At 36.2% G+C, this 12,082-nt stretch overlaps 1 protein-coding gene across 1 annotated transcript in view; it reads right to left on the bottom strand.

The window, feature by feature from the left end:
* The window catches only part of PTPRN2 (protein tyrosine phosphatase receptor type N2), a 698,861-nt gene that overhangs the window by 516,923 nt on the left and 169,856 nt on the right, over nucleotides 1-12,082 (bottom strand). The window contains exon 3 of the mRNA XM_068404529.1: nucleotides 2,949-3,062. Within this exon, the coding sequence (XP_068260630.1) occupies nucleotides 2,949-3,062 (114 nt within the window). The remainder of the gene's footprint in view (nucleotides 1-2,948; nucleotides 3,063-12,082) is intronic.

The following is a 12,082-nucleotide window of genomic DNA, read 5'->3' as shown; positions in this document are numbered from 1 at the left end:
CCATGTTACCAGCTAGTCTGAATCACTGGTTAGAAACTATGCTACAAAACAAGTGTAAATCCCTCTTGCAGTAAGCAAGTTGAGAAATACTACTGTTTTCTTTTATTATTGCTTATGCTGGTATTTCAAGTGCTATTTATGCATTCACGCTTGAGTTATAATGTACTATGATTAGTACTCCTGTCTCATTTTCTATGCTTCTAGTCTTACAGGTCAACCATCAGCGTGAAACTGTTTCCACAGTCTTGCTAAGAATCTCAGTGATGTGATCTCTCTGCTTTCATGATAATATTGTTGGGACAAGAAGAAAACAAAACATTTTGTAATACATTAAAGTAAAAAAAGTATTCTGTGCATTTTAGCTCAAACAGGGAAGTGTGTAGATGATTTATCATTCTTGATATAGACCAAGAAGTATCTTCTCCCAAGTTGGACAAGAGGATGCAGAAGATCAACCATAGGAATAAGTATTTCCATTTCCTTCAGGCACTACTCATTCACCCCTCTATACTGATACTTCCTTCATTCCCTTTTTCCAATGATTTTGTCCATTCTAAACAGCATCCTTTTGATCGTTCTGTTTATCAGACAATGAGAAATGTTCCAACTCCTCATAAATTGTAAATTATAGCACTACCAATTTCAGAAAGTGATTCATCATGTTTCAGCAACTGTGAGAAGGGTTTTTACCGATATAGAGTCACATTTATAAAAACTGAATCTTCAGAAAATCTTCTTCATGAACAGTATTTTGAAAGATTTGACTGACTCAAGGAATGAACAAGGGTATTTCAATGTTAACAGATCATTTCTTTGTAGGAAACTAATATTCCAAGACATTCATTTCTACCATCAATCTACTAATAGATAGTGTAGACAAAGATAGACTCAATGTGTAAAGAAGACACAAAAACTATATCATTATGAAACCTGAGTTCAATTTTAGTCAAAGTCCTTTATTAAAAGGATTATCATCAAGTGTATCACTCATCTAAACCTCTGTCATATGCTTCCCTATTGTAATAAACATTTTGAGCTGGCAGAATCACAAATGATATTTACTATTCATATCACATCATCTTTTGCTTTATAGCATCTGACCATACAATCTTCCATTTGGACCTTGATTCAAATATAGGCATCACTTAGAAGTGATCAGCAAATAGGAAAGAAAAAGGATGTAAATTTTACAAGGTTTTCTATGGATTTTTTTTTTAATTCTATAGAAATAGATGTCAACAGACTATTGCTAGAAAAAAAAAAAAGATTAGTAAAACTCCAAGAAGACATCAGGAGGAAACAAAAAAGAAAAACAAAGTCACATATAGAAAAATAAATAAATAAACCCCTAGAAAACCATTCAAGTTAATAACCTCCAAAACATCTGGTTCTTAACTGTATATATGTCTAACAAAAACAGAAAGTGTTCAATATGCAACTTATTAAAAGATTTACTTATTATGGAACCTACTATATAGTCTTCCAAGAGAAATTTGTCCTGCTATTTACAAAAAGGAGAGAACAGATGCTGTCCCCTATCCCTTCCAGGGAAGCTGGGCGTCACCAAGTGGAGCTACCCAGTACTCTTGTGGAAAGGACAAGAAGAACTGGATACTACATAGATAAAGGAAACAAGACAACTGAAAAAATGAAGCATGGGTCTCCTGCAGGTCTCAACCTCTGACATCCATGCGGAGGAAGCTTTACATAGGACTCATCACCGATATTCAGGCAATGCAAATGAGTGCTGGCTGTCCTGCAAGCATGATCAACTCAGGTATCAATTTAGGTGTCTTAGTGAGATGAATTTGGCCCCCGTTCTTTACTATATTCAAACACAGAGCAGATACTAGCTTTTCCACCCATACAACACTGCCCTGATGAAACAGTATTTTCGTAATTTTTCTTACATAATTTAGTCTTTAGGAAATGATAAGTGAAAGAGCCACAAGTACTATTCACATGTACTGTTAATCAGCCATGTGTTACTACATTCAAGTTTTGCCAAGTTTGCTTCATTTGGATGGGCTGCTGGACAGGAAATCAATCCCTGCAAATTTTTTGAATCCTCTAAATCAGTGGTTTCCAAACTAGAAGTCCAGCCTCTAAGTATAGTCATGAACTTTCAAGAAACCAATTTTTCTCATAATTAAACTAGCATGATGCTAATACAATATTACTAATTTGTAATTGAGATTGTAACTGAAAAATATTTAGGAACAAACACCCACACAGATGATGCAAGTGCAAAATTAACCATTCCAACAATCCTTTTGGAACAATTTAGATTACAAAGATTTCTTGGTCCTGCGATTGTCTACAACAGAGGTATATTTCATGTATTAGTAGCTAAAAAGTTCACTTTATTGGCTTTCACTTTATCCCAGTTTTGATTCGCTAGTTCAAGTTATGCCATTCAGAAGCTAGAACATCCTTTCCAGCTTTGGAAAGAACACAGAGATTAACTTCAGAAAGCTGAATAAAAATGAAAAGGAACATAGCAGATGCAGCTTGTAATGAAATCAGAGCAGTTCTACTTACCTGAATTCATTAGAAAGTTATGAAATGTTTCTAGCTCACTAGAAGTGTGCTTTCTGCCCATGCACCCTGAAACATGCTGTGGTGCAAAAGTATATGTGGCAAATTATTTTTCTTTCCTGCTGCTTCATTTATATGAGAGATGCACTCATAGATGCTAAAATTTTATTGTATGGAGTGTCAGTCCCAGATATGCACTACGTAGAGAGGAAGCACCTCTCCTGCTATTGCTTCACCAAGTCCTTGTTGCAGATTCAGTGAGTCAAAAGGCTTTTTACTTTTATAAAATCTGCGCTACCAGGCCAGAAACACACTGTGTTCAAAAACTTCTGAAGATGTCACCTCAGAGGGAGCACAAATTAATTGTAACCCCCAGTGCAACTAACCCTACTCCAGAGTTTTTACTATACCTCTTTGTGAGAGCTTCTCCAGGATGATCCTCAGGCGCTGAAGAACAGGGGCTGAAATGTCATATTTATGGATTTCTATTACTGGCACTCGCTGACATCTCCCAAATATTCCATCTGCAGGAGAGAGAAAAAGAAAAGGAAAAATATACATTTCGTTTTCTGAGAGGAAGGAATGTGTGATGAGATGCGCATTTCCAATGTATCCTAATTAGATACTGAAGAAACCTTTTAAAAGACACTTTAAAAAGCTATCAAAGGACTACTGAAGTCATGAGACAGGGTATTTTCTATCAAAATAAATAAATGCTGGAAAGGAATATTAGTTGGGCGAAGAATCTATTGTACAAGTTATGCATACAGTTGATTTTATAAAGTAATTTCAAACTTTTGCCTCCCAAATCTTCTGATGTAAGACTTCTTTACTGACAATTCAGTGGGAAAAAAACCCTTAATGTTCAGCACCTACTATATTGCAGATGAAAAGTGCAGCACCCAGAAATATCAATATTAATTTGCAGAAACTATGAGGATTTGCTGAAACATTTTTAATGCAGGAGCTGTGTGTTAGGCATTGGTAAATGAGAACTGAATCCGTAATGGCTAGCAAAGGCTCATTTCAAGAAGTACCCTCTAATGAATGCAATAAAAGAAAGCTGCTCACAGAACAATGAGATATTAATGTGGCCTAATTTATTTAGCTCCATTCCATCTGTCTAAAATGACAGACTCTTCTCATCAACGTCTTTTCAAATCACACCTTCTAATTAATTTAGCTTCTTATTAGTCTTTATTTAGAGAATTGTTCATTTTGAGACAAGCTTCCTGTGTATGTGTGGGAGGAATAGGGAGTTCAAACATTCAAATTACCTTTCTCTCTTTCATACAAAGGACTAATTCAGACCCTAGGTGCTTCACATACAATCTGACCATCTGCAGTTCTAGGCCTCTGAGAAAGAAAGTGGTTTCATTTATTGTTCAAAACAGTTCTGTTCTATGTCGTGATCCAAAGGAAGCAATTTCAATGCAACAAGTTTAATTAGCAAAATATTCTACTGCAGTACTAGTTTTAACACAGTAATTACTTCAGCTCTGATATTACATCTATGCTCAAAAAGGGTAGCTACATCAGATTAGCAGAAAATAACGGTAAGTATTAATTTGCAAGTGTCCATTACTTTCTCTGCTACTTCACAGAGCTAAAAGACTACAAATGGGAACTACTGGCCCAGCTGTTCACTAAACACAAATAATGGCATAAAAGAAAAGAAACCAATCCAGAATTCAGAAAAAAGGGCATTATTAGCCTTCACTATTAAACAAATACCTCATTGAAATCAGCCAACTTTTGCTTTCTTACCCTTTCCAATCCTCCTGTCACTTACAACTGCCAAATTAAGTTAATCCAAATTAAAAACTTACCTCCGAGTCTAATTTTTTTATTGGAAACTAGGTTTCATTTAGAAACCGCATACACAGATCTGGTTTGTTTTTCTGTAATATAATGTATAAAGCAGCCTAACAGCAGATTAAAATATTCATCTCCATTTAAAAACCTGTTGCAGTTGGAAATAGGCAAAGTATATAAATATCAGTCACTTGTAAATAGATGGATAAGGGGAATAAATAAGGTCCTGATTCAGAAAGGAACAGAAGAACATTTCAGTGTTTAAGAACAAAATTGTTCAAAATGAAACATAACTTGAAATAGGCAGTTCTATTTTGGAATACCACCTTTACTGGCTACTAATAGTTAGGAAACAATCTGTGTTTACATAAACAACTAATATTCCATGAATTTTGAAAGATAGTGCACCTTAAAAATAATTATAATCTTATTTTAGAGTCCAGAAAAGCATACATATTCAGCATGAATTAAAGTTTTTTGTATTAAGTATCATTTAAAGATATCTCTGTGGATGCAAAAGCTAATTCACTCACAAACTGCAAAAGAGACCTAACCTTTTTTTCTAAAACTAGAGTTTTCAGAAACCTTTAGACTACTGCCTTTGAATAGAACAAAACCTATTTAAATTCTAAAATTAACAATTAGCACATGAGTCTGAGCTGCATTATACAATCTATCCAAAAAAACCCTGGTATTGCTTAGGGAGAAACTGCAAGTTACTTTGGCTTTTGTACTTGAAATATGGGCATAATAAGCTTTGAAGAGGCTGCAATCACAAATAGTGCTCTGCTCTGCTAAATGCAGTACTAGGAGAGTGGAGAAGGAGTAGCATGCCCCAAGGAGCGGTTGGCAAATACCACCTCTAAAATACAGAGGGTCTTTATAGTGGGGATTACAGTTGGACTGCAGTTGTGCAAATAGTAGATTTCATAGTTCAGTTCAGTAGCTTTTTTTTAAAAAAGGAGGAATTTTCTTGGGTTTTTCTATTTGTTTGGGTTTTTTTTTCCAGTTGGGGTTGGTTTGTTTGTTTTTTTAATTATTTTTTATTTGATTTCAAGGTTTCTGTAGCAAGATTAAAAAACGAAAAAATTAAATTGAGGTTGAACATTCAACTTTCAGGGTGCAATTTTCATACATACAATTTGCATACAATTTTCAGGGTTCTTAAAATTACATAGATGGCGGGGGGAAAAAGGGCAAAGGAGAGCCATTTTACAAAAACAAAAAATACTTGTAAAAGTTCCCCTTCTTTTTCTTTCCAAGAAAACCATTTGGCAAACGTGGTCCAAATTCAGAAATGGCTTTCGTCCAGCACAAACCTCATTTTCACTTAAGTTACAGCTAATGTTTAAAAACTGTCCAGCTTGGTCTGCCATGAACTATCCAAAACCACTGTGATCTTTACAGTGAGTAAATACATGGTACATCTTTCCAGACCAGCTGCACTCACCTCTGGCGCAGAGCGATGTGGGGCTGTTGCAGTGTGTTGGTGTCCGAGCACCCTGTCGTGCACCCGCTAGACCTTTAACAGCCTCCAATGAGAAAATTGCCCAAAGTTGTCATGAAGCAAAAAGGAAAATGGAAAACCTCCCAGATTTTTCAGTAAATATCATACAGCAGAGGAAGTTCAAAGCATGAGTGATGCTTTAATAACCGCCATCCACTGTATGCCTATAACTTTTAAGAGTGTGTTCATAGTGAACTTTGATTAAAATTGTATTCTGAGAAGGAACATAATATGCAAAAGACATCTGCTCTTTACACACGCCCAGAATGAGGGAAGGTTGAGAAAACCGATCAATATACACATATGGTTGCTATTAAAGTGCTATCATTTGCTAACCGTTAGGAAAAAAGCAGTATCTGAAATTTCCATAGTAATATCTTATAAGTTATACTTAGTCCTGGAAACATCTGCGTTAACAGCATGGTAATGTTGACTTTTAGACAGCTTCTACATTTGTTTCCAAAGAAGAGACTAAAACAGAAGAATAATACACCCAAGGAGACAGTGAGATGCTTCTTTATGTATTTGGCTATTTTGCTAATAGGTTTAATATTTGAGAAAAAATGTAAGCATAAATTTTTACAAGCTGCTATTTAAAACCTTGAATTTTGACAAATACATATTACAAAGTTAGATGCTAAGATTAAAAGACACAAATTTAACGTAACCCAGGTGCCCAATAAGATCTCAAGTAGTGGCAGATGAACCTCCTTTATTAGAGACAATACCCTGGAGCATGATACACATATTTACACTGAATATTTATCAACTTCTAGTGAGAAAAATACAACTGATAGATTAAACAGTGAACAAGTCAAAACACAAATTCTGGAATGATGATTTTTGAGGAAGGATTAGAAGTAAATGGAAAACTCCCATCTTAATTCATTATTATTGCCCACTTGTGACGAATTAGTGGATATTTATGATCTCTATTACCTACTAAGGAAGGAAGCACCACTTTACATTCATGACTGACATCTAGGTACTGAATTATAAGAAGGGAGAGCATGAAAAACTACAGTTTGAAACACAGTTTGGAAGAGTTGATTGTGACAACAGGTTCAGTGGGTAAGACAGTCATAATATGCTTAACAGGTACTAAAAAGTCTTTGGAAACTTGCAATGAGTGACCACCTTCACCTTGAAGGCAAAACTCTGTGGGCAGCTGGTTCATTCAATTCATTTTAAGTAGTTTCCTACAAAAAAACCCCACCAATGTATAATAAGCTGTCCTTGGGTAGAGAAACATATCCCATCCTGGAAGCACCAAGTACAGCTAATCTGACAATTGAAACGATGGTGTGTACAAGACTTTGCACAGTTTTGAATAATACCAGCAAAAAAAATAAGGTCTTGTTGATTTGTATTTTGCTACTGAGCAAAGCTATGAGGACTGGTAGAGACTGGAGTTTGTCTGCAGCCTGATGAAAGCTTGATAGATGTAAATTAAAAGATTGTGTTCTGCAGTAATTAAATATTTAGATCTACATGCAGTGAAATTTTCACATGCTGCTGACAAGTGACCTTTGCAAAGGAGCCTTCAAGCAGATGCTTTGAAGCACCCAGTTCTTCTGCTCTTCAAGCTTCCAGCAGCAGCTGCAAAGGAATTGGCTCTCCAGATAGTGACAGTATTCGCATATATGGGTTGACCAATGCATCAGCTTCCTTACCCTAATTACCTGACAATTGTTAAAAAATTATGAATTAGAGCTTTGTATAAAACGTAAATTTTGCCCCATATTGTGGGCATTGTGCTTTGTTCCTGTGTTGTAATGTAAACAAGTCCACAGACCCAGCAGCGTCTTAAATGGCATCTGCTGCCACCTTTGACTGTATCATTTACGCTCTTGCAGTTAATCAGAGAACTTCCTCTAATGCTTCTGAGGAGTTTTCAGTGGGCATCATTCTTCGGCAACTTAATCTTCTGTAAAAGAAGGATTCTTTCTTCTCACTGAATATGGACATTACTTCACACTCCTTCCCCCAGCTATCGGTTTGAGGTGCTGTAAGGTCCAGGAGTAGTCCAGGAGTAATGAACAAGCCAGTGCTTGATGTCTTATCCAAGGTTAGAGCCCGAGTTGCCTACTGGAAAGATTAAATCATTTTCCAATGCGAAGCACAATATTTGCATCTCAGAAGTCTCATGGTACTGGACGTCAAGGTTACAGATGTTAAATGTCTTAGGAAGTGTGAAGGAAATTGTTAAAGTATTTTACTCTTCTCTCCCTGCTACTTCTCTCCAGTAAGGTGTTTGTTTACAAAATCCTTTCCAAAAAAAAAAAATTAAATGTTACTGTTCCTTGAAGAGGATATTAAGTTGCATACCAGGAGGCTTATTTCAGAAGACACAGTCCACAAACCCACATTTAACATTTACAAGGAATCTCTTCAGCAAACAGCATATTTTTAATATTCCATTTATTAAAAAAAATTTGTTTATAATTTATACCTCTACTTTTAAATTCTCTTTACAAGCAAGGTAGAGATCATACAGACAGAGCAACAGTGGCTTCTACAGTGTCATTTCTCATGCAATGTTTTGAAAATATTACTCCAATGCTTTCAAACAGCAAATGCTTACAAGTCTCTCTGCAGCAGTTTGTCAGAAAAGCTGCTGCTTGCAATCACGATTCACTGCATTGCAAACCTGCAGCGCTCCATGGAGAATGCAGCCTTCCTAGGAGGCAATCTCCCCATGTTAAAACTTTTAAAACCTTTTTAGCAATTTATTTTGCTTATCTCTGTGCAGCCTCAGTGGTCCTTGGGTATTTTCATTCCAGAGCAGCCATAGTGGCATCTAGTGGACAGTTCCATGCTGAGGGATCCGTCCTGGAGCACCCACTATTCACCACCTCAATGTAGTGCTTTCAGATCTGTTTGACTTCATCTGGAATACACAGCTATGCAGCTACAGCCACCCTCAGTCTTCCCTCTCCTAATGGCTGATAGGCACGTGGAAGTATTTAAGGCAGTTATTTAAAATTAAGAAATACAATTCTAAAAAAACCAAAGGCTAAGACAGTTGTTTCTAGAAGTAATGTATTATTAAGACAAGTAAGCAAAGTGCATATAGATTGTTCTAAAAAGAGTATGTGGTGGTATTCTGCTTTTGCTAGTGTGTAAGGCACAAAACATTATGCACTAAAAGTAAATCCTCAACTGTAAATAAAACACAAAACATATTTTTTGTAGATTTGTGTTGTAGATTTACTAGAAGCACCATAAAAAGCAGAAGACAATAATATAAGATGTTCTGTACTTGAAATTATTTTTTTTTAATCCAACAAGAAAATATCGTGCAGTGGATACCCCTACTAACAGTCCAGTAAATACACTCTTCCTCAGCTATTAAATAAACTGCTGCCTGGAAGGCAAAGGTAACTTTGTAAGTTCTGCTGAAAGCCAGACCACCTAACAGTCCTATAAAAGGACTCTAACAAGATTTAATGCCTTTCCTCACCTCTTTGGACACAGATATTTAAGGAACAAAGGAGATGGCTGGTCTGTTTTCAATTAAAAAAAAAACACAAAATCTAAAACCCCAGAATATTTCCGCTGATTGAAAGAATTGGATGGCATTGTAGTGATTATGAAAGTGCTCATATTAAAAGATAAAAGTTCATATTAACAGTAGCATGAGTTAGCTGTTGTGCAAACACTGGGATAGGGCTGGGATTTGCAAAGCTTCGAATCGTCCCGAGGCACACCTGAGAGTGAAAAGCTTCTCTGGGGTTTACAGTCCCCTTGTCTCAAGGAGTAATTTTGAGAGAAAGGTCTGGAGGACAATGTTCTTCCTTCATCAGAAAAAGATATAACCTTCAACAGAGGGGAAATATCATCCCGGGAACTGTTTCTGTGCTAACCTGCTAATTTAAGTGGTGGATTGTACAGTCCCAAAATATTATGCACGTTTTCACTCTAACTTTAAGTTAGAATAGAAATATGTAAATTGTAGAGAAAGTAACTAAAAAATCCTACTCTTTCTTGAGCACAGAAAAAGAAGGGAAGGAAAGGACCATGAAAAAGCCAGCTACAGTTTAACAAAGCAAGAGGAGAGCAGGCTCACCGTGAAAAGAAGTGATGCCTGCTTCCAAAAAGCCCCTAAGTTAAGTTATTCAGCTAGGAGAATGAGAGGTCCAGATTTCAATGCCTACTTTCTGCCATTCAGAGCACAGAAATGAACCTTAGTCTTAACAGGTCATACACAGGCCTCCCAACCGCAGAAATAATGGCCATGCCTTGGGAGGAAAGGGCAGGAGCAAGTTTAAGGAAAGGAAAAAGTAGAGATGAAAAGAAAGCAAGTCTTAAATGTTTGCTGATAGAGCTAACCTTCCTGTTCAATAAAGCTTGAAAAACTTGGTACTTCTTTGAGAACCAAACTTGAATTTTTCCACAGCCTAGGTGACTATGTGGAATGAAAGCTGGTTTTGGCTCCATGATGAGGACAAGAAAGGATGACAAAGCAGCGACTGAATCAACATCTTCCACATCCAGATGACTGCTACAGTCTGTAAGCCACAGAAACCATCTGATTTTGACCACAGAGACCAATCCTGACTTGAGAAAACCTTCAAGAAAAAAAACAAGCAGCTCTAATTGTAATACATTACAAGGAGTTTTCTAAGCAAAACTACATATTCAGTATTAGCTATGATGTCTCTAAGAAAAAAGAGCTTGCAATCAAAATCATCTGAACAGCAACTTTTTTTGTCAGTACTGGTACTAAAGAGAAAAGGGAGGAAGGACATAAACATATAAATACTCCTCCAAGAGGAAAAATACTTTAAATTCAAGCATAAGTCAAGTATTAGTAGGTTTACAATAATGCTATCTCTTTTTCCTTTAGCATATTTAGTCATTGGACTGCAAGATCAACATGTAAGTTTATACTTTACATTGCTATCTCATTAGTGAAAAATCTGAGCCACATACCACCCCCATCTAGAAAAATCTGTTTTTTTACCAGAAGACAGACAGACTACTGCACCAAATTCTGACCACATCATTATCAGAAGATACAAATAAACTAGAGAAGTTCAGAGAAAAAGGAAAGAAAGGAGGTAGCCACATAGATCCTTAAGCATTGAACTATCTGATTCTTTATGGTAAAAGACCAAAAGTTTATGCAACCCAGTTGATTAATTATTTACGACATTATTGGGAGAAATGGAGTGAAAAGACAAAAATGAACACTCTAAATCAGAGCAAGTTTCAAGCAGGGAGAAACTATTCTGAAGCTGTGCAACTCCCTCCTGGAAGAGTAATGGAGCTCCTGTTGCTTGCACTGTTTAAAATTAAGCCAGAGCAACGAGGAATGATGAAACATGAACAATTTTTTTTTTTTTTTACTCAATATGCATTTATGAACAGAGGTTACTGGAGGGACTAAGAATTTGTTTATGGAAGCAATGAGATGCAAATATACTAATGCTTATTTATGCACACTAATTTTCCAAGTATCACTGAGATCTACTTCAGTCACTTCAAGGAGCCCCATTACGTTTCCGGTTGGTGCCAAGAACCACTTTGGTGCTGGCAATGTCTTCACTGTGGGATCAGACTGTAGCTGCTCTTGCATCTGTATTCCCAAGGCAAAAATAACTCTGCAAGGAAACATGTTCAGCAAAATGGGTTTCTGCATTAATTTTCATTTTGTAATAAAAACAAAGTAGTGAAAGTTTTAACTTGTGCTAAGTATCAAGAACTTACATTTTATTAGTTAGTTATTACAAGTTTGCAGGAGACAGTGTTCTTGTGAAAACATGACTAATGACCATTCCATTCATATTCATTAGATGCAGTGTCTAATGGTTAGAGCAAACTTGTTTTCTTTCTGACCTTTGCCAAACTTGAAGCCTTCTAGATCTTTGCAGGAAAATATTTATTGAGACAGCAGACCACTTTCGTAATCTGAGCTGCTGAATTTATTCCTAAATGCAATTGACTTCAGACATGCATGAAATTATAATAATAAAGATTTCCATCTTGTTCCCTAGCTGCAAAGTATTACAAAAATTATGGAAAATTATGTTATGGCAACCTGAACACATCAGCAGAAATTTTAAATGCATTCTTTTATGAAGGGGAGGGGAAATCCTTATAAACTAGGGTAACTTCACAGAGTATTGCACCCTGTGGACTGATTAAAACTGTTTGGAGCTATCTCAGAAATTTCCGCACCTTGCTTGAGTATGAAATCTCAGCACGCCTATAGAAGCC

The sequence above is a fragment of the Nyctibius grandis genome, chromosome 7 (genome assembly GCF_013368605.1).
Source record: "Nyctibius grandis isolate bNycGra1 chromosome 7, bNycGra1.pri, whole genome shotgun sequence".
NCBI classification, from domain to species: domain Eukaryota; kingdom Metazoa; phylum Chordata; class Aves; order Nyctibiiformes; family Nyctibiidae; genus Nyctibius; species Nyctibius grandis.
Note: the sequence above shows the minus strand (reverse complement) of the source record. Positions and strands in the feature narration are given on the sequence as shown.